Below are 19534 nucleotides of genomic sequence, written 5' to 3'. Positions count from 1 at the left end.
AACAAAGCATGTACAGACAGAAGAGCCAGCTTCAACATCATTAAGAAAGGATTTAAACCTGTTTATAGAAACCAGCTCCTTAAGTTTTAGCGCATTTTTCAGCTGGTTCCATGAAAAAGGAGCAGCATAACTAAATGCCCTTTTCCCCAGTTCAGTACGGACTCTAGGCACAGTCGGTAAAAACAATATTATATTGACAGCAAGTATGTCTACTGGGGGGGGGCTGACCGAGGATGAGGTGCAGCTTGGTGTCCGTCTGGAAGGCGTAGTGCAGCGTGACGAGGAAGGGCGACTGGCGGATGTGCTCCAGCACCTGGCGCTCGGTGCGCGTGTGCTCGGCGGTCTTGGCCTTCTGCACGATGGTGGCCTTCTTCAGGACCTTCATGGCATACAGCTTCCCCGTGTCGTGGCCGCTCACCTTGCGTACGAGGAACACCTTTCCGTACGCTGAGACACGAGAAAACATCATGAGAGAGGAGTATGGCCGCCTCTTTACTGCCCTCTAGTGGTAGGAAATCAACGCGTGCTACTTTATTTCACTCAATTGAAAAACACAAACGTTAGAAATTGCGAATTACGATTTTAAATTAGATCAACTGTTTACTAATACCGAAAATCCATTTAGAAACTATAAATACCACGGAACATCAGTGCACAGCACTAGGTCACTGGAAGGAGCCTCTTACCTCCGGTGCCCAGAACTTTAAGAAGTTCAAAGTTCTCGATGCCCACCCTCTCCACATGGCCTGTAAGGTTGGCTGTATCAGACGAAACAGGAAAAGGAAATCAAATGAGGCCAAGCAACCACAGGGTTAATGTAGCTATTTTTCCATGACACGTTTCCACGCTGCTGCAGGAAAAATATAGAAATGTAAAAAAACAAATTTGTTTTACTGCATTTTACCAACAAATGCTAATTTATGCAGCTTTGTAATCATGCGCGTCCCTTAATGTTGTTGACTAATAAACTTCTTAAATACACGCGTACATATATAACCTAAGAAAAACCTAATATATAATATATATGTGTCTAATATGTCATGTCAGCAGGTCCAAGTTTGGTGGCGAATTTGGCATGTAAACCAACTCGCACACTGGTCCTGTACAAAGGAAGGCTTCCATTGAATGACATCAACCACACATGCCTATATGCATGCAAAGTCTCTTGCAAATGTTGCCGTGTCAGGCAGGCCTGCATAAGAAAAAAAAAGATGAGATAATACAAACTAGCCCTGCTGTCCAGGAAATGGATTAGGTTAATCTTTGATATTCATCAAACGGTATAATAAGCTAATGAAAACCCAACGCTGCTCCAACGCTGGCCCGCACGTGTGCGCCGGGCTCCAGTGAAGCGAGCCCAGAGCCGTGGTCCACATGTAGTGAATGCATGCCTGCCATCTCACACTCTGAAAATAGTCTGTGGCGCCCGCAGAAATTAAGACAGCTGATTCCCTCTTCTCCATGGGCCTTGTGTTCAGTCGACCAGAAGACATGTTGGGGGCTATTGTATGGCGTGAGAGAACGGGCCGTCTTGCGTGTCTACGCTGTGATCCACATCTTTCAGGCCGAACGGATTCAGATTGCATAACGTTGGTGCGGATCCCGCCTTTGAGGGGCAGGTTTCGTTAAAGATGTTTATTAATAGACTGGCTGAGAGTTATCCTGGCCTGGTCATGCGACAGAACATTAACTTGGTTCCGAAATATGTCCTTGATTAAAAGCAGTTCAATATAGAACAGACAGTTTGGACTTTGTAGAAATTACAGTATGCAATACATATCCACAGACGTCACATCTTTATAGAGCTTGGAAAAGCCCTGCAGCATTAGAGAGAGTGTGTGTGTGTGTGTGTGTGTGTGTGTGTGTGTGTGTGTGTGTGTGTGTGTGAGAGAGAGAGAGAGAGAGAGAGAGAGAGAGAGAGAGAGAGAGAGAGAGAGAGAGAGAGAGAGAGAGTGAGAGAGTGTGTGTGTGTGTGTGTGTGTGTGTGTGTGTGTGTGTGTGACAACAGAGTACCAGAGAACACTGGCCAATGACAACCTGACTGTCAACATATTTGGGGGAAGGGCCTGAGCCGCCTGTTCAAGTCTATACCTGAACGCTTGTGTTCCACCATTTACAACCATATTGGCCCACACTGACTGTTACAGATCCGTCCAAACCACGATTAATATCTTCTAAGATTACGCTCGCATTACGCCTTTGGGAACTATGGAGGAAACGTGTTTAAGGTTTTAGGTGGTGGGAGGATTCGTGCAAGTCTTTCCATCTATGGCTCTCTTTCAATAACAAGGTCCTAACAACAGCTGTGATAGTCAACACAACTGCAACGATCCCCCACTTCATGTAAACACTGGGGTCCCGATTCTGGGCTTCAACTGCACTGAGTCAAACAGTCGTAAAGGCAAGGAAGGGGGAAGCTGTAAACTATTGGCTGGTGGTCCTCGGTTTGGCGTGTGGTTCTCGTGTCACAATCTACAACAATGTGGATATGAATTAGGAAGTGTACATGAGGCAAAATTAAAGCAGAACCTAACGCTCTATTTGAAGTGACTGCAGCATTAGCTTTATATAACTTATCTGGGTTATCTAACGTCTAAGCTCTCAGCCTAAAGACATGTCAAATAGAGATCACTGGAGATCACCTTAAGTTATCAGTGTCATCGAATAGAGCTTGAAAACGGATCCCAGTTTGAGATGGGGGGGGGGTCAACAACTTTTGAACAGTTGATTTTACTTATATTCGTAACTAGTAAGGCAAGGTTGGGTGATGAAAGGAAACAGCTAACGTTGGTAGATACTTTACGCCAGCTCTCCCTCGCCTTTTACGGTCTACATTAGTCTGGTTAACGATGGTAGGCGACGGTCGACCCTTTCAGCACTAGCACAGAGAGCTAATGTAGGCTGAGGGAATCCTGATTTGTAACGTTATCCCGGTCTACCGCAACACCACTTCCGGTATTTTACCTCCTATGAGATTTGTTCAGTGGTTACCAGCCTCCGTAAAGAGAATACTAAGAAAACGCCCAAAATCAGCATAATAATGACAAGGTGAATAAATATGGCTCTTTTTCCAAAGAAATAACCCAATATGTAACGGAAACGGCTCTCCCAATGCCAGAAGTCCCTCCCTCTCTCGCCAATATCCCGAGCGACTGAAAGTCCCGCCCTCTCTCTCACCAATAACGCTGATTCGGAGCATCCCTTCCCCGGCGCTCCGCCGGGAGAAGAGCCGCCTTGGAACGAGGTCCGAGCTAACGTAGAAGACACACACGTGTCATCCAAAGGAGACGGACCGCAGACCCCTCGGTCCTTAAGGATGTGTGTATGTGTGATGCTAGCTAGCCAGTCGACCAGACTTACCATTCTTCAGCTCATGTTTCACAGTAAACAGGTCACCTTTCTTTGAAGACCCCTCCATCGGGGATGGCATCGTAATATTCCGACTATTATCGCACACCTTGCTGTCCGCAACGCCGCCGAAACCTAGCGAGACATCGGTCTGTTATATCGTGTGGATGCGTTGAGGTAACGCTAACGCGTTTGGTGTCAAAACTTGACGATATATTGGCGGAATTGCTGTTGCTATTCCTAAGCAGGCAACAGCAGAAGCTCATAGGAAACACTTGCTTCTACCACACCAACGCCACTACCTTCGCAACAGAGTTCCCCGACTTGCGTGATTGGGGTTGCTATGGGAGAAGGTCCCCGTTGATTGGTTGGTTGTAGTGTCAGAGGATTGACGTGCCCGCCCACTCTTCATGTAGTCCATCTAGTCCGCCAGGGGGCGACAGTGGACGCAAATAGCGTATACTGCGTACCATCATAGACTGCAATAAAACATCTGGTAATTACCCGATTTTGGGCAATATGATTGCATTAATTAAATTGTAACGGTACACAGAATATCGACCATAACCAAATCCTTATCAAAACTATAAAACATTGTAGGGTATGAAAGATATATTGACAACTTGGCCAAATCGAAAATAACCAAATATTTGCATGCACAGTTTACCTGAATGGAATCCTTTTTCTTATCTTTTTTACATTATGTTCAATTTGGAAAGGAAAGTTAAAATGTCCAAAACTGTTGGATTTATACGTTCTCGTGTCGCCCCCTTGTGGAAGTGATCTGTAATTGCTTTAGAAATAGTAACGAAGAAAGATGGCCTCGTCAGCGCTCAAGAATATACAACAGTTTCAGTTATAGTTCAGACATGTTTACAAGAAACGAAACAATCATCAAACAGTATAATGCTCGTGAAATCATCTTTCATCTTTTATCTTTATTTAAACAAAACAGGATTGACAAGGGTTGCAATTTTGGGCGATTTGAACGAATTTCGTTAGTTTATAATATTAAGAATAGTCAAATATAATTTTCTGGAGGCTGTTCAATAAGAAAGTGACGGATCAGCTAAGTAAAGTAAACTGCGCAGCCACGGCGGCCTCAATTAAAGTCAACAGCAAATAAATGTTCTCTTGTTTGTTTGTTTCTTTATTTTTTCGCTTAACTGTTCCACTTAGGAGTTCACCGGTACAACCTTTCGCCGTTGCTCCATGTATAAATCACAGTGCCTGGTTCGTGACCTGTGAATGACCGGTCTCAAATTCTCAAATAGTTTAGTTAAGGAGTTTACTAAAAATGGAAAGAAAAAAAAAATCAATGCACTTCCTTGGCTCAATACTGAAATTTTCACCCTGATGAAGGAAAGAGAATCTGCGTTGAAATATCATTGAAGCCCAAATTAAATATTGATAGGCATAGGCTCACTTCATTAATAAAGTAATCAAAGTCATCAGAAAGGCCAAAGCTCATTTCTCTTTTAGTCACAGGCCTAGGAAGCAGTTGGAGCTGCAAGATCCAGCACAATTATGTATCCTTTAATCAATATTGATTAACAACTGAAAAAATTCTAGAAGTAGATGACCGCAAGCCTTCATTCAACATCCAATCTATCGCTGAACTTAAAATTCGACCAATTATTAATTCTCTCATAAACTCAACAGCGAAGGATATTAATGGAATGGATTCTAAATTGCTTAACCTCTGTAAGAAAACCTAGCCTACCCCCTGAAACAAACTTTAAACCAGTCAGTACGACAGGGGACGTTCCCAACAACCTGGAAGACCGCACCGTCTGCTTGATGTGACGGTCATTGTTGCCTCTGCTCCATCTCTGTTACCTGTATGCATGTTCTGTCTTGAATATGCTTTCAATGTGACCTCTGGGGCCTCTTTTCCCTTGTCTCATGTGTATTGTTTTTGTTGCTTGAACTGCCTTGATGTCTTTGCCATCATCTGTGCATGTTTGTTTGTTCTTGCTCCAATTGTGCGCTTTATGTTTGTGCAATTGTTTTGTCTTTCACCCCTTTTGCTTAGGCCTGCTGCATGAACACGATATTGAACTAAGCGAGTCCTCACCATAAACTGTATAAAATAGATTCTTCCACATTAGACAGAATATTGAATGCATGGTTAACAAATAAATCAAATGGTATTGTAAGCCGCGTCACCCGGAAGACGGTGAACTTTAACCCACTTCGACCATGAATGAGTTCATAAGCTTCACAAGATCTGCCAATCATATAAGCCCTCCCGACGAGAGCCAATAATATCGGCCCTTCCCGACGAGAGCCAATCAGCGTCTTGTGCGCTTCGGTCCAGGTCTGACGTCACACGCTGCTGCTGACAGCCTCGTCTTCCGCTGTTTGCTCCTGACCTCCCTCCAAAATGGCCGGTGTACGAGCCCTTGGTGTGCTCTCCAGGATAGCGTCGAGGAGATACCCCGCTCTCACAGGTAAACCCCAACCCTAACGGCGAGGAACCGCCGGCCGGCGGGAGGAGGTCCGGCCACGAAGGACTGAGAGGGAACCGGGCGCTAGCTGGCTGTTAGCTTGGGTCCTAGGCTAGCTTACATATGTAGTCACGTTAGTATTGCTAACCGGCTTACGGTCTGCTCCTCTCCTGTAATGACATAGGCAGGAAGGCTAAAGGTTATTGGCATTGGCAATGTATATAACTAACCCTTTGGTTTACTGGTGGGGTGACTGTCTCGTTGACACCGTCCAGTTCATGGGTCCACTCAAGCTGCCCTGCCGCTAACCTCGTCTGATGCAGGGAGGGAATGTAGGTGAGGGGTCAGCCGCCAGACACCCGGGCATGGGCCGGTCGCAAGAGTCTCTGAGGTCATGTGAAGAATATCCATGACACACATGGCAGGGATAGAGTTAAATGTTGTTGTTTTTTACCAATGATTAGTATTCTCTTTAACTGAATAAAGATCGGTGCGGAAGAACATCGTCTTTGACTCACCTTTGCTCACATAACAACACTATCTAAATGCAGTACTATTGTGTATCGGTTTAGGTTTTGCAATGTATGCATCTGTAGTTTTATTCACAAATGCCATCAACATCTACACTTGTTAATTGCAACAAATATCCACACTTATTCCAGTATTTACAGCATTGTTTATTTCTGTCTATATTCTGTAGGGTCCTCTTCTCGAACCTTCTCTGTGGCCTCCACCATGATGGGTAATAAAATCTACACAACCTTATAATTGTCATTGGAAATATGTATTATGATTCGTGCCACATTACATAGTGTCATGAAAAATCGTTTACATTCTGTGTTCATTTTTAGCCCGAACCCACGTGAACTATGAGGTCAAGGGAGATGTGGCCGTTATCCGGATGAATGACCCAAATTCCAAGGTTTGATTAGTTAATAAATTAACAGAATGGGATTCAACAAAATTGAATGACAAAAACACACAAAGTACTTGATTTGGCTCTTTATTGTGCCCACAACCCCCCCCCCTCCAGGTGAACACCTTGTCGGTCCAGATGCAGAGGGAGATGTCGGAGGTGATGGAGGAGGTCTGGGCCAACACTGCGGTGGGCAGCGCTGTCCTCATCTCCTCCAAGCCCGGCTGCTTCATCGCTGGAGCTGACATCAAGTAGGACCACGATAACTAATCTTGACCTAAAGGCCGTTCAGCAGGACCACGATAACTCATCTTCACTTAAAGGCCGTTCAGCAGGACCACTATAACTCATCTTCACTTAAAGGCCGTTCAGCAGGACCACTATAACTCATCTTCACTTAAAGGCCGTTCAGCAGGACCACGATAACTCATCTTCACTTAAAGGCCGTTCAGCAGGACCACGATAACTCATCTTCACTTAAAGGCCGTTCAGTAGGACCACTATAACTCATCTTCACTTAAAGGCCGTTCAGTAGGACCACGATAACTCATCTTCACTTAAAGGCCGTTCAGTAGGACCACGATAACTCATCTTCACTTAAAGGCCGTTCAGCAGGACCACTATAACTCATCTTCACTTAAAGGCCGTTCAGTAGGACCACTATAACTCATCTTCACTTAAAGGCCGTTCAGTAGGACCACGATAACTCATCTTCACTTAAAGGCCGTTCAGTAGGACCACGATAACTCATCTTCACTTAAAGGCCGTTCAGCAGGACCACTATAACTCATCTTCACTTAAAGGCCGTTCAGCAGGACCACTATAACTCATCTTCACTTAAAGGCCGTTCAGCAGGACCACTATAACTCATCTTCACTTAAAGGCCGTTCAGCAGGACCACTATAACTCATCTTCACTTAAAGGCCGTTCAGCAGCAAATTGTTTCACATTTTGTGGTTGTGTCAGTGGATCTGTCATCAGCTTTTTCGGTGTTAAAACCCTTTTCGTTCCCTTAGGATTTTGATATCTGGGTAGAAAAGGGATGATGTCAGTGTGTCTGATCAGTGCCAGCAAATGGGTGGCACTCGGCACCCTAACCCTCGCAAATTCTGTTCTGTTCAATATTGTGCTACCTGAAATAACCATAACATATAGGGATCTTCAAACGACCCCAACCACTTCCACGCAAAAACACATGAACCAGTAGGATCAGAATGTCTGGGCTCTGGGTGAGACCGCCTCAAGCTGGTTCTGAGGGGGTTCACGATCTTCATTTCAAGGTCATGTAGAATTAAGTACACACAGGGATAGTTAAATGTGTCCTAACAGAAAAGGACTGTTTGGTAACGGTGGTGTAGGAAGGCCTCACAGAGTGCAGGTTTGACCTCATATCAAACGATGCGTCCATTTGAACGATCCTAACATGGTTCACCGTCCATCTGCAGCATGATCCAGGCCTGTACGAACACAGAGGAGGTGACTCGGCTTTCTCAGGAAGGGCAGAAGATGTTTGAGAAGATTGAGAAATCGCCCAAGCCCATCGTGGCTGCCATCAACGGCTCCTGCCTGGGGGGGGGCCTAGAGGTGAGCCCCGTCCTTTAGGACGGCCCTCTTCAGACTGAACCACAATGGGGACACCTTCTCACTGGGTTCCACTCAAAGTACTATCGTCTTATGTCTCTGAACTTAATGGTGACTACTCTGACAAATGGGTTATTTTATGGATTACCAAACCAGCATCCTGTAACGATACCTGTTTGCGATCACAAACGCGTCAGGCGCTCTAATCCTTATCTAATCCTGTCGTGTGTGCCTTCCAGTTTGCCATCTCGTGCCAGTACAGGATCGCCACCAAGAGTAAGAAGACGGTGCTCGGGACCCCCGAGGTCATGCTGGGTCTGCTGCCCGGCGCCGGAGGCACCCAGAGGCTGCCCAAGATGGTGGGTTATCCTTCAGTTATACTGAGGATGACCTTTTATTAGCCAATCCCTGAAGGCGTAGTGCCTTTGGGTTATTGCATTAGTGTTGCTCTACTCTGCAGAATAATGTCTGTGGGGAGTCAAATCGATGTCCATTCAAAACATTGGCGATAGAACCGATATTATTTCTACTCTAACCATGAGTTCATGTTAAGATATCTGTTCTAAAATGATAATCCTCCTGGTGCCTGTATCAGACTGTACTGTGTAGGAGACAGACCATATTGTATCGACCAAAAGGAATGAATGTGTCTGAGTGTTCATGTCGTCTGCAGGTGGGAATCCCCAGTGCCTTCGATATGATGCTGACCGGTAGAAACATCAGAGCGGACAAGGCCAAGAAGATGGGCTTGGTGCACCAGCTGGTGGACCCCCTCGGTAAGACAGGGGTCGAACACGACTCAAAGTCCCCGCGCGGGAACTCTGCCAGCTGGGGGTCCCAAAATGATATTGTTAAGTGGAGCCAATATTGATTGCATTTTTATTGTTATCAGTCAGGCCTTCTCCGAAGCTTATTCCTTTGGATATGTGTGTCTGCTAAATGTCCTGTGTGCGCTGCTTGATTGTCCCTCGGCTAGTTGATAATTATTGGATGTCCTTATGGGATGAACCATCAGTACACCACCTGAATAGGACGAGCCCTCAGTGACGCTGCCGCAGTCCTTCACACCGTCCTCCCTCCCTCCCTCTGTGGCGTTCAGGTCCGGGGCTGAAGGGCCCAGAGGAGAGGACCATTGAGTACCTGGAGGAGGTCGCCATCGAGTTCGCCCGAGGAATCGTTGCCAAGAAGATCCCCCTGACCAAAGAGAAGGGCACGATGCAGAGTGAGCAACACACCTCACCCCCTTTATCCAGACCCACGTCGCAGTGGGATGGAGGCCATTTGCAAATCGCAACGACTGTGATGGAAAAGAAAAGAAAAGAGAAAGAATTGGTCAAAATAATCGCACAGATATTTCCCCAAATCGTTCAGCCCTACCCCACTCTGCCGTCTCACTCCTCTCTTAGTGTCTCAGTCCCCCCTGCTGTCTCACTCTCCTCACCCCCTTAGTGTCTCAGTCCCCCCTGATGTCTCACTCTCCTCCTCCCTGGTCTCTCACTCTCTCCCCCCCCCCCTCAGTGTCTCACTCCTGTCCCCTCCTTCCTCAGAGCTCCAGGACTACGTCATGAGCTACCCGGTGGTTCGTAACCAGATCTACAAAACGGTGACGGGCAAAGTGATGAAGCAGAGCAAGGGGCTGTACCCAGCGCCACTGAAGATCATCGATGTGAGCGCCCTCCTCTCGCTGCTCAGAGCCGCTCGGCCTCAGCCCTGTTGGGTCTCCTGCCCTGTGAAGGGGAGGAGGCTGTTTCAGTTGTCTTGTTAAACCTCCGTCCCAGTGGTGTGACTGTGTGCTGATGTGTGTGTCCCTCCTGCTCTCAGAGTGTGAAGGCTGGCCTGGAGCAGGGTCCAGACGCTGGGTACCTGGCTGAGTCTCAGGTAACGAGGCGGCGCTGGGCTTCATAGCGCTAATACTCTCATGCACACGAGCCACATCTGATGACTGACAGCGGCAACCAAATATTTGTATTTTTGCTGTCTTTCAGAATTTCGGTCAGTTGGCGAAAACGACAGAATCCGAAGCTCTCATCGGCCTGTATCAGGGCCAGGTGATCTGCAAGAAGAATCGCTTTGGAACACCTGCAAGACCGGTGAAGTACGTCTGGGACACGCAACACCAGCGCTTTGGCTGCGTTTAAAAAGATGGAAAGGAAACGTCTTTTACTATAATATACAAGTGAGGGTTGATTTGGATGATGAGGTTATAAAGTGCAGCTGTGGTAAGAGATGGCAGTTTAAAGTGCTTTTGGCAATGATGGTACGTAACACCATAACACTGTAAATATGATTACAGCAGGGTACGACGACAATTGATTCTTGAAGTCGTTTAAACACTCTGATTGATTTAAGATTCAAGGGATTATTTGTCACATGCATACAACTGAAGTATACGTGAAATTAAAAAGTGACAGTGCCGCAGAAGCAGTGCAATTTAATTCAAAATGTGATTAAAATAACATGCAAAGCATTGATAATATATAGCGCTGGTCTGCTGTAGCAGCACGTAAGCAGTGTGACGGAGGTGGTGCATGGCCAGTATCTGCCAGGTGTCTGTCTGCCAGGTACGTGCCTGTCTGTCTGTCTGTCTGTCGGCGGGTTGCTGAGTGTGTGTCCCCGTCCCTCCCCGGCAGGACGCTGGCCATCCTGGGAGCCGGGCTGATGGGGGCGGGCGTGGCCCAGGTGACGGTGGATAAGGGCATCCACACCATCCTGAAGGACACCACGGTGCCTGGCCTGGCCAGGGGGGAGCAGCAGGTCTACAAAGGGTCCGTCTCACCCCTAGTGTCTCACCCCCTAGTGTCTCACCCCCTAGTGTCTCACCCCCTAGGCTCACCCTCTAGTGTCTCACCCTCTGGTGTCTCACCCCCTAGTGTCTCACCCCCTAGTGTCTCACCCCCTAGTGTCTCACCCCCTAGGCTCACCCTCTGGTGTCTCACCCCCTAGTCTCTGGGCTCTAGTCTCTGGGCTCTGGGCTCTGGGCTCTGGGCTCTGGGCTCTAGGCTCTACTCTCTGCTCTCTGGGCTCTGCTCTCTAGGCTCTGGGCTCTACTCTCTGGGGTCTACTCTCTAGACTCTGGGCTCTAGACTCTGGGCTCTGGCTGGGTCGGGGAAACGGGGAGGAAGCAGTGGGCCTCATGCCAGATCAAATGCATTTTGAAAACCACAATCATGATGCTGAGTTTTTCTACTGGTTCTACATGTGGTTCCTTTGTTTCTGTGTCTAGCCTGGGGATACCACTTTGTGGTATGAAGTGTTGAATTGGTTATGAAGTGGAATGACAAAGGGTTAGGGTTAACCCTGACCAGAACTACCAGGCTTTTGTTAATTACTATCTTTTCATTGAGGAGTCTGCTGGCTGTTTCTTGTTCTTCCCCTAACTCTCCCTGTGTCGTCGTCGTCGTCGTCCCCCCCCCCAGACTGAACACCAAGACCAAGAAGAGGACCATCACGACGTTCGAGAGGGACTCCATCCTGTCGGGCCTGACGGGGCAGCTGGACTACAGCGGCTTCGAGAAGGCCGACATGGTGATCGAGGCCGTGTTCGAAGACATCAACATCAAGCACAAGGTCCTCAAGGAGGTGGAAGCTGTGAGTAGGGCCGACTCCTCTGTGGTCCTCTGTGGTCCTCTGTGGTCCTCTGTGGTCCTCTGTGGTCCTCTGTGGTCCCCTCTGGTCCCCTGTGGTCCTCTCTGGTCCTCTGTGGTCCCCTGTGGTCCCCTGTGGTCCCCTGTGGTCCCCTGTGGTCCCCTGTGGTCCACTGTGGTCCACTGTGGTCCACTGTGGTCCACTGTGGTCCACTGTGGTCCTCTGTGGTCCCCTCTGGTCCTCTGTGGTCCTCTGTGGTCCTCTGTGGTCCCCTCTGGTCCACTGTGGTCCACTGTGGTCCCCTCTGGTCCTCTGTGGTCCCCTCTGGTCCCCTCTGGTCCCCTGTGGTCCACTGTGGTCCTCTGTGGTCCCCTCTGGTCCACTGTGGTCCCCTCTGGTCCACTGTGGTCCCCTCTGGTCCACTGTGGTCCCCTCTGGTCCACTGTGGTCCACTGTGGTCCTCTCTGGTCCTCTCCAAGTGGTCTGGGTTCAGACCCTGATGTGTGCCGGTATCCTAAACCCTGACCCTAATGGTTGTGTTGCAGGTCATCTCTCCACACTGTATATTCGCCAGCAACACGTCGGCACTGCCCATCAAGGACATCGCGGCGGCCAGCATCAGACCAGATAAGGTCGGCCATCCTTCCACTCATCCCCTCTGTTCAGTGAATGCTAGTCTTTCTGTTTGACGCTGCGTGTCTCTCGTCACCTGCCGCCCCCCTCCCAGAGCCCCTGGCTGACTGACCTTCTGCCCCCCCCCCCCCCCCCCCTCAGGTGATCGGCATGCACTACTTCTCCCCGGTGGACAAGATGCAGCTGCTGGAGATCATCACCACGAAGCAGACGTCCAAGGACACCACGGCCGCCGCTGTGGCCGTCGGCCTCAAGCAGGGCAAGGTCATCATCGTGGTCGGGGTGAGAGACACACACGCACGCGCACGCACACGCACACACCATTTAATGCTGCTCGAAGTTTTTGTAATGACCTTTTTATGTTGGTTGAATTAATCTAGTTTCCTGTTGGTTCGACCCTATACTTGACCCGTTTATCTGATTAGTCTCGCTCGGTCACCTGTCCATCAGTAACTCTATGAACTGAAAACCTTCTTGGCTCTCGTTGGAAACGTAGCAGAAGTTTCTTCTATCTGGAGGTTTAACGATACGGGGACCTGCCTGTCTGTCTGTCTGCCTGCCTGTCTGTCTGCCTGTCTGTCTGTCTGTCTGCCTGTCTGTCTGCCTGTCTGTCTGCCTGCCTGCCTGCCTGTCTGTCTGTCTGTCTGCCTGTCTGTCTGTAGGACGGGCCCGGCTTCTACACCACCCGCTGTCTGGGGCCCATGCTGGGGGAGGCAGTCCGAGTGCTGCAGGTCGGTACCGCACCACCGCTACACAACACTGTTAACACCACACACCAACACAACAACGTGTTAACGCAACACACCAACACAGCGTTGCTTGACTTGCTGGAAGAGGGGTTGAAGGAGCTGTTATTGGTTACTTTTATTTGATGATGAATATTATTGTTTCCTAGTCATTTAATAATATATATTATTGTTATTCATTGAATGATTGATATTGTTGTTATTTATTGAATCTGATTGTGTATTTCCAGTAAGGGTCGGGCCTAGCGAAGTCATGTCGTTATGGTTGTTGGTTAGTATTTGTTTAGGATTGATTATTGTTAAGTATTTATTTGCGATTTATGTGGTTCTATGTGACAGAGGGGGGGTCCTAAGAGGTTGTTGTCTAGTATCTATCCATGATGTTGTTGTTGTTGTCTAGTATCTATCCATGATGTTGTTGTTGTTGTCTAGTATCTATCATGATGTTGTTATTGTTGTCTAGTATCTATCCATGATGTTGTTGTTGTCTAGTATCTATCCATGATGTTCTTGTTGTTGTTTAGTATCTATCCATGATGTTGTTGTTTAGTATCTATTCATGACGTTGTTGTTTAGTATCTATTCATGTTGTTGTTTAGTATCTATTCATGACGTCGTCGTTGTTGTTGTTTAGTATCTATTCATGACGTTGTTGTTGTTGTTTAGTATCTATTCATGTTGTCGTTGTTGTTGTTGTTGTTTAGTATCTCTTCATGTTGTTGTTGTTTAGTATCTCTTCATGACGTTGTTGTTGTTTAGTATCTTTTCATGACGTCGTTGTGTTCCTCCAGGAAGGGGTGGGGCCCCAGAAGCTGGACCAGCTGACCACTTCCTTCGGCTTCCCGGTGGGCACGGCCACGCTGGCGGACGAGGTGGGCATCGACGTGGCCGCCCACGTGGCCGAGGACCTCGGCAAGGCCTTCGGCTCGCGCTTCGGCGGCGGGAACGTGGAGGTGCTGAAGACCATGGTGGACCTGGGCTTCAAGGGTAGGAACTAGGGCTGGGCGATATGGGCCAAAATGAATATCTCGATATTTTTTTACTATATCTCGATACACGATATATATCTCGATATATTTTGAATCTCCTCTAGAGCACATCATCAATGCTCGATTCAACCATGTCTGGCATAATGTTACGTCAGTAATAATTCTAGTATTACTGAAACATAAGTCTGCATGTAGATTACATGAAACAACATATTGTTTAAACTCATCAGTGCTTTGTATTGGAACAATTTAGAACTTGCACATAAGAAAAGGAAAATCACAGCAAGTTAGATTTACCAACACAGCATTTATTCAAACCGTTAATTATTTATTAACTGTTTGCATAATAATTATTATATATACACTGCCAGACGACGGATCCAATGCTATTCTTTTTCAAAACCAACTCTTCAGTTTCCATCCTTTTTTCTCTCACGCTGTTCTCACTCACCGGTCGGAGGTACACACACCTACAGCAGCGCGCCTTCCAGACTACGTCACACACGCGCGTCCATGAGAATCTCGTGGACTCGCAACAGGCGGGGGGAGTGAGTGTGTTTAGAGAGCCACCGGAAATAGCGAGAGAAGGGAACGCTGTGCGTTAAACAAACCCCGAGAAGCCCAATCCCTATGAGAGCTCCCCACGCTACGGCCATCAGGAGGCGACAGAGCTGTTGGCCGTGATATTATATATACAATTATACTATATTATTATATATAGAGCTCCGGGAGTCGCAAACGGCAACAATCACTTTCTCCTCCGTGCTGCAGTTCACCCCGGACTGCACTGCACCGAGTTTGACGGTTGAACGCTGGTTGGCTGTTTACGTTACACATGTCACTCAGTGGCCACGCTGTTGAACGCTGATTGGCAGATACGCGTCTCTACGTTCACTTTGTATGAGATCTTGTCGCCCCGTCGCGTGAAAGCACGAGTATGCCGGCGGCGGCAAAAAGAAACATTGCGTGCCAATTTATATTCGATGTTCGCGATAGGGGCATTTTATACATCCCCTGGAGAACATCTCGCGATACATCGCATATATTCGATATATGTTATAGGAACCCTATAACACTGACCCTGACCCTAACCTAAACCCGACCCTAACCCTGACCCTGACCCTAACCTAACCCTAACCTTACCCTGACCCAACGAGGGGCTGAAGACCACGGTGGACCTGGGCTTCAAGGGTAGGGACCCCCACTATACCTCACCCTGCCGGGAGGTTTCTATATGTCCCGGCAGCAGAAGGGTGTACATACAGTACATTTATGCACAGTAAGGCCTAAAAAAAAAAAAGGTTTTATTTTTTTATTTTATTTTTTCCAGCGGCAGCGAATGATAGGTAGGTTGTTTTCATTTAAAAACGCGAAAATTCGCTCATCCTTGTACAGAATGAAGAGGTGCTGTACCAAAACGTAATTATAGTTTGCATCAAAAAATTTTTTTATTTTTTTTATTTTTTTTAATAAAGCTCATAAAATAATTTGGGTCGCACATAAATTGACAGGGTCGGTCGGAAACCGGAACCAAACAAAAAAATTTTTTAGGCCTAATGAGCAGGGGAAATATGGAGAGATTGAACATAATACAAGTATAATCTTTAAAAAAAATTTTTACATTTTTTATATTATATCAACAACAGTTGTAGTAGGACCGTAAAGAGGCCATGCCTCTCTGGAACAGGTTCTGGGGCTCTAGAGTCAATAATGGCGACGCTATTGAAATCTTACCATTGTGGTCGTTTTCAGGTTTGCACTTTGCAGTCGGTCCCTAAGTTCGGGCTGAAAGCCGACAGCTCACAGAAGCCAATGCATTCACCGACGGCTCATTGGGATGAAAACCTCTCAGTTTATATGCATTCCACTGGACCCTAACCCTAGTGGGCCCTAACGGCCAATCGGATGTCTTTTGTCTGTCTTTATTGGTGTTGGATCGATATTAAGATGTACCCCTAAAGGGGAAGTGCAGTTTTTGGCACAAAGAATGTGAATTAAAATATAAATTAAAAATCTGAAAGGGAAAAAGATCGAAGTACTTTAAATGAAAATCAAGCACTGTATCAAAGAGGATGACGATGCGTATGGAGCAGTAAGATGAAGAGTACATTAATGAGGATGACCTCTGGTCCCCACTAGGCCGGAAGTCGGGGAAGGGGTGCTACGTGTACCAGGAGGGTCTGAAGACCAAGGAGGTGAACCGGGAGCTGGACGACATCATGGACAAGTACAAGCTGACCCCCCACCCCTCAGTGTAAGCCCCCGCTCTCATCCCCCGTTATTATGGGCTGGCAGCATTGATGAATCATCTTATTAGGTTCAAACCAACGTCTAGAAGTCGCTGTATGGGGCTGCAGATTAAAGGTCTTCTTCCAGAGCTCTTGGTATATGAATAATAATGTATTATAATAATAATAATATATGTTGTAGCGTGTATTGGGAGGCGTGTCGTTAAGGAGGGGGGCGGGGTCACTGAGTCCTACAGGTTGGGGGGGGGGGGGGGGGGGGGCAGTCTGACACCCCACTATGAGGAGCAGGAGGTGGTGGTGGTGGTGTGGTCCTCTGGTTAACCCCCGGTGTGTTGTGTGTTGTGTGTTGTGTGTTGTGTTCCTCTGGTTAACCCCCGGTGTGTTGTGTGTTGTGTGTTGTGTGTTGTGTTCCTCTGGTTAACCCCCGGTGTGTTCTGTGTGTTGTGGTCCTCTGGTTAACCCCCGGTGTGTTGTGTGTTGTGTGTTGTGGTCCTCTGGTTAACCCCCGGTGTGTTGTGTGTTGTGTGTTGTGGTCCTCTGGTTAACCCCCGGTGTGTTGTGTGTGTGTTGTGGTCCTCTGGTTAACCCCTGGTGTGTTGTGTGTTGTGTTCCTCTGGTTAACCCCCGGTGTGTTCTGTGTTGTGTTCCTCTGGTTAACCCCCGGTGTGTTCTGTGTTGTGTTCCTCTGGTTAACCCCCGGTGTGTTCTGTGTTGTGTTCCTCTGGTTAACCCCCGGTGTGTTCTGTGTTGTGTTCCTCTGGTTAACCCCCGGTGTGTTCTGTGTTGTGGTCCTCTGGTTAACCCCCGGTGTGTTCTGTGTTGTGTGTGTGTTGTGGTCCTCTGGTTAACCCCCGGTGTGTTGTGTGTTGTGTGTTGTGTTCCTCTGGTTAACCCCCGGTGTGTTGTGTGTTGTGTTCCTCTGGTTAACCCCCGGTGTGTGTGTGTGTTGTGTTCCTCTGGTTAACCCCCAGTGTGTTGTGTGTGTGTGTGTGTGTGTTGTGTTCCTCTGGTTAACCCCTGTTGTGTGTTCTGTGTGTGTTGTGTTCCTCTGGTTAACCCCTGTTGTGTGTTCTGTGTGTGTTGTGTTCCTCTGGTTAACCCCTGTTGTGTGTTCTGTGTGTTGTGTTCCTCTGGTTAACCCCTGTTGTGTGTTCTGTGTGTTGTGTTCCTCTGGTTAACCCCTGTTGTGTGTTCTGTGTGTTGTGTTCCTCTGGTTAACCCCTGTTGTGTGTTCTGTGTGTTGTGTTCCTCTGGTTAACCCCTGTTGTGTGTTCTGTGTGTTGTGTTCCTCTGGTTAACCCCTGTTGTGTGTGTGTTGTGTTCCTCTGGTTAACCCCTGTTGTGTGTGTGTTGTGTTCCTCTGGTTAACCCCTGTTGTGTGTTCTGTGTGTGTTGTGTTCCTCTGGTTAACCCCTGTTGTGTGTTGTGTTCCTCTGGTTAACCCCTGTTGTGTGTGTGTTGTGTTCCTCTGGTTAACCCCTGTTGTGTGTTCTGTGTGTGTTGTGTTCCTCTGGTTAACCCCCGCTGGTTGTGTGTTGTGTTCCTCTGGTTAACCCCTGTTGTGTGTTCTGTGTGTGTTGTGTTCCTCTGGTTAACCCCTGTTGTGTGTTCTGTGTGTGTTGTGTTCCTCTGGTTAACCCCCGCTGGTTGTGTGTTGTGTGTGTGCAGCTCGTCAGACTCTGACGTGCAGTACCGGCTGGTGTCGCGGTTCGTGAACGAGGCGGTGCTGTGTCTGCAGGAGGGCATCCTGAACAGCCCGGTGGAGGGCGACATCGGGGCCGTGTTCGGCCTGGGCTTCCCGCCCTGCCTGGGAGGTGGGTGCACCGGGCGGACCAGGAGGACCATTTGGTTAAACCTAACATTACTGTATTATTTATCATAATCAATCACGATGAATAAATCCAGAAAATTATGTATATTTACATTTACATTGAGGGCGTTTAGCAGACGCTTTTATCCAAACAACTTACGTACATTTGACATAAGAAGTTAAACAATAATCGCTGTGGGTACAATAAGGATGTTCATAGAACCGGGTGCCAGTGCTAACGATCGCTAGGCTAACCCATTCCCCGTGTACAGCAGTGATTACAGCTGCTGCAGATGCTACACAATTCAGTACTATGAGTGAATACAACGTTCATTAAGTGCGTACATTAAGTACCAGGACGTACAACATACAGTGGTTGGTGGGTATATAATATAAATTCCACAGTTTAGTATTATAATAGTTTATTTTCAGTTGTGGGGACATGTGGTTGTATTCTGACAGTAGTCCATGGATCAATATGAATGCGGGCAGAGCAGGTGGGTGCCCACTGCCCAGTGATATCCTAACGGGTCGTTGTCTCCGTCCGCAGGGCCCTTCCGCTTCGTGGACTCGTTCGGCGCGGACAAGCTGGTGCAGAAGATGCGGGCGTACGAGGCGGTGTACGGTGACCACTTCACGCCCTGTCAGCTGCTGCTCGACCACGCCAACGACCCCAGCAAGAAGTTCCACAAGTGACGCGTCACCACGCGGCACGCGACCAACTCCACAGAGCTCTGCCCAATAGATTGTGACTAGTGATGTGCCTAACCGCTGTAGACCGTGCCTGGAGAGATGACCAACGGCTTAGTCCTATTGCCACAGGAATCATCATTTAGAAAGAAATCTCACAGAAGTTGTTCTATTTTTTTGATACCATTTGATTATTCTTCGTGCTGTGGAGTTCGGAAAATTGTAAACCTAATGGTTTATTCATGCCCTGCAAAACCTGTTAATATAAAACATATTCGTACTTATCTGGGCTTTTTTTGGTTGGATGTCTTCCAATGCACTTAAGTGTCTTTTCTACATTAGGCCTATCTAATTAAGCCATTATTTCATAAGCTAATGTACATTTGAGCCACTAAATTAAATTCTATCCAACCATCCTCAAACTGGTTATTCATGAAAAAACAATTATCTACAATTTAATATAATTTTCAATATGTGATCAAAGCATTAAAATACTGTCTTGAGAGTTGCATCCCGAGATGAGAACATGTCTCGAAC

At 47.4% G+C, this 19534-nt stretch overlaps 2 protein-coding genes across 2 annotated transcripts; one reads left to right on the top strand and one right to left on the bottom strand.

The window, feature by feature from the left end:
* Window positions 1–61: 61 nt before the first annotated feature.
* Window positions 62–3668, bottom strand: LOC132458318 (ribosomal protein S6 kinase alpha-5-like). The gene is made up of 3 exons (XM_060052914.1): window positions 3361–3668; window positions 687–758; window positions 62–447 (listed from the first exon to the last, which is right to left on the bottom strand). Exons 1-3 carry the CDS (start codon window positions 3428–3430, stop codon window positions 164–166), a joined length of 426 nt encoding a protein of 141 aa, XP_059908897.1. The 5' UTR covers window positions 3431–3668; the 3' UTR covers window positions 62–163.
* Window positions 3669–5653: 1985 nt separating this feature from the next.
* On the top strand, window positions 5654–19413 carry hadhab (hydroxyacyl-CoA dehydrogenase trifunctional multienzyme complex subunit alpha b). Its single transcript, XM_060052900.1, has 20 exons — window positions 5654–5801; window positions 6499–6540; window positions 6650–6720; window positions 6832–6965; window positions 8160–8298; window positions 8535–8654; window positions 8969–9071; window positions 9395–9517; window positions 9843–9961; window positions 10117–10173; window positions 10281–10390; window positions 10926–11060; window positions 11712–11883; window positions 12426–12512; window positions 12655–12795; window positions 13176–13244; window positions 14051–14246; window positions 16388–16502; window positions 18166–18311; window positions 18858–19413. The coding sequence occupies exons 1-20, from the start codon at window positions 5735–5737 to the stop codon at window positions 19001–19003; spliced, it is 2292 nt and encodes a 763-aa protein (XP_059908883.1). The 5' UTR covers window positions 5654–5734; the 3' UTR covers window positions 19004–19413.
* Window positions 19414–19534: the final 121 nt, after the last annotated feature.

Source organism: Gadus macrocephalus, chromosome 5 (genome assembly GCF_031168955.1).
Source record: "Gadus macrocephalus chromosome 5, ASM3116895v1".
Taxonomy (NCBI): Eukaryota; Metazoa; Chordata; class Actinopteri; order Gadiformes; family Gadidae; genus Gadus; species Gadus macrocephalus.
The sequence above is the reverse complement of the archived record's forward strand: the minus strand, read 5'-3'. Positions and strand labels throughout refer to the sequence as shown.

What these genes read in the sequence shown, in the direction of transcription:
- LOC132458318 (XM_060052914.1), bottom strand. Translation starts at nt 3,430, where the DNA reads ATGCCATCCCCGATGGAGGGGTCTTCAAAGAAAGGTGACCTGTTTACT. An exon ending in GAAACATGAGCTGAAGAATG is followed by an intron (nt 759 to 3,360) that starts GTAAGTCTGGTC and finishes CGTCTGATACAG; the next exon opens with CCAACCTTACAGGCCATGTG. An exon ending in TAAAGTTCTGGGCACCGGAG is followed by an intron (nt 448 to 686) that starts GTAAGAGGCTCC and finishes CTCGTGTCTCAG; the next exon opens with CGTACGGAAAGGTGTTCCTC.
- hadhab (XM_060052900.1), top strand. Translation starts at nt 5,735, where the DNA reads ATGGCCGGTGTACGAGCCCTTGGTGTGCTCTCCAGGATAGCGTCGAGG. An exon ending in TGAATGACCCAAATTCCAAG is followed by an intron (nt 6,721 to 6,831) that starts GTTTGATTAGTT and finishes CCCCCCCTCCAG; the next exon opens with GTGAACACCTTGTCGGTCCA. An exon ending in GAGCAGCAGGTCTACAAAGG is followed by an intron (nt 11,061 to 11,711) that starts GTCCGTCTCACC and finishes CCCCCCCCCCAG; the next exon opens with ACTGAACACCAAGACCAAGA.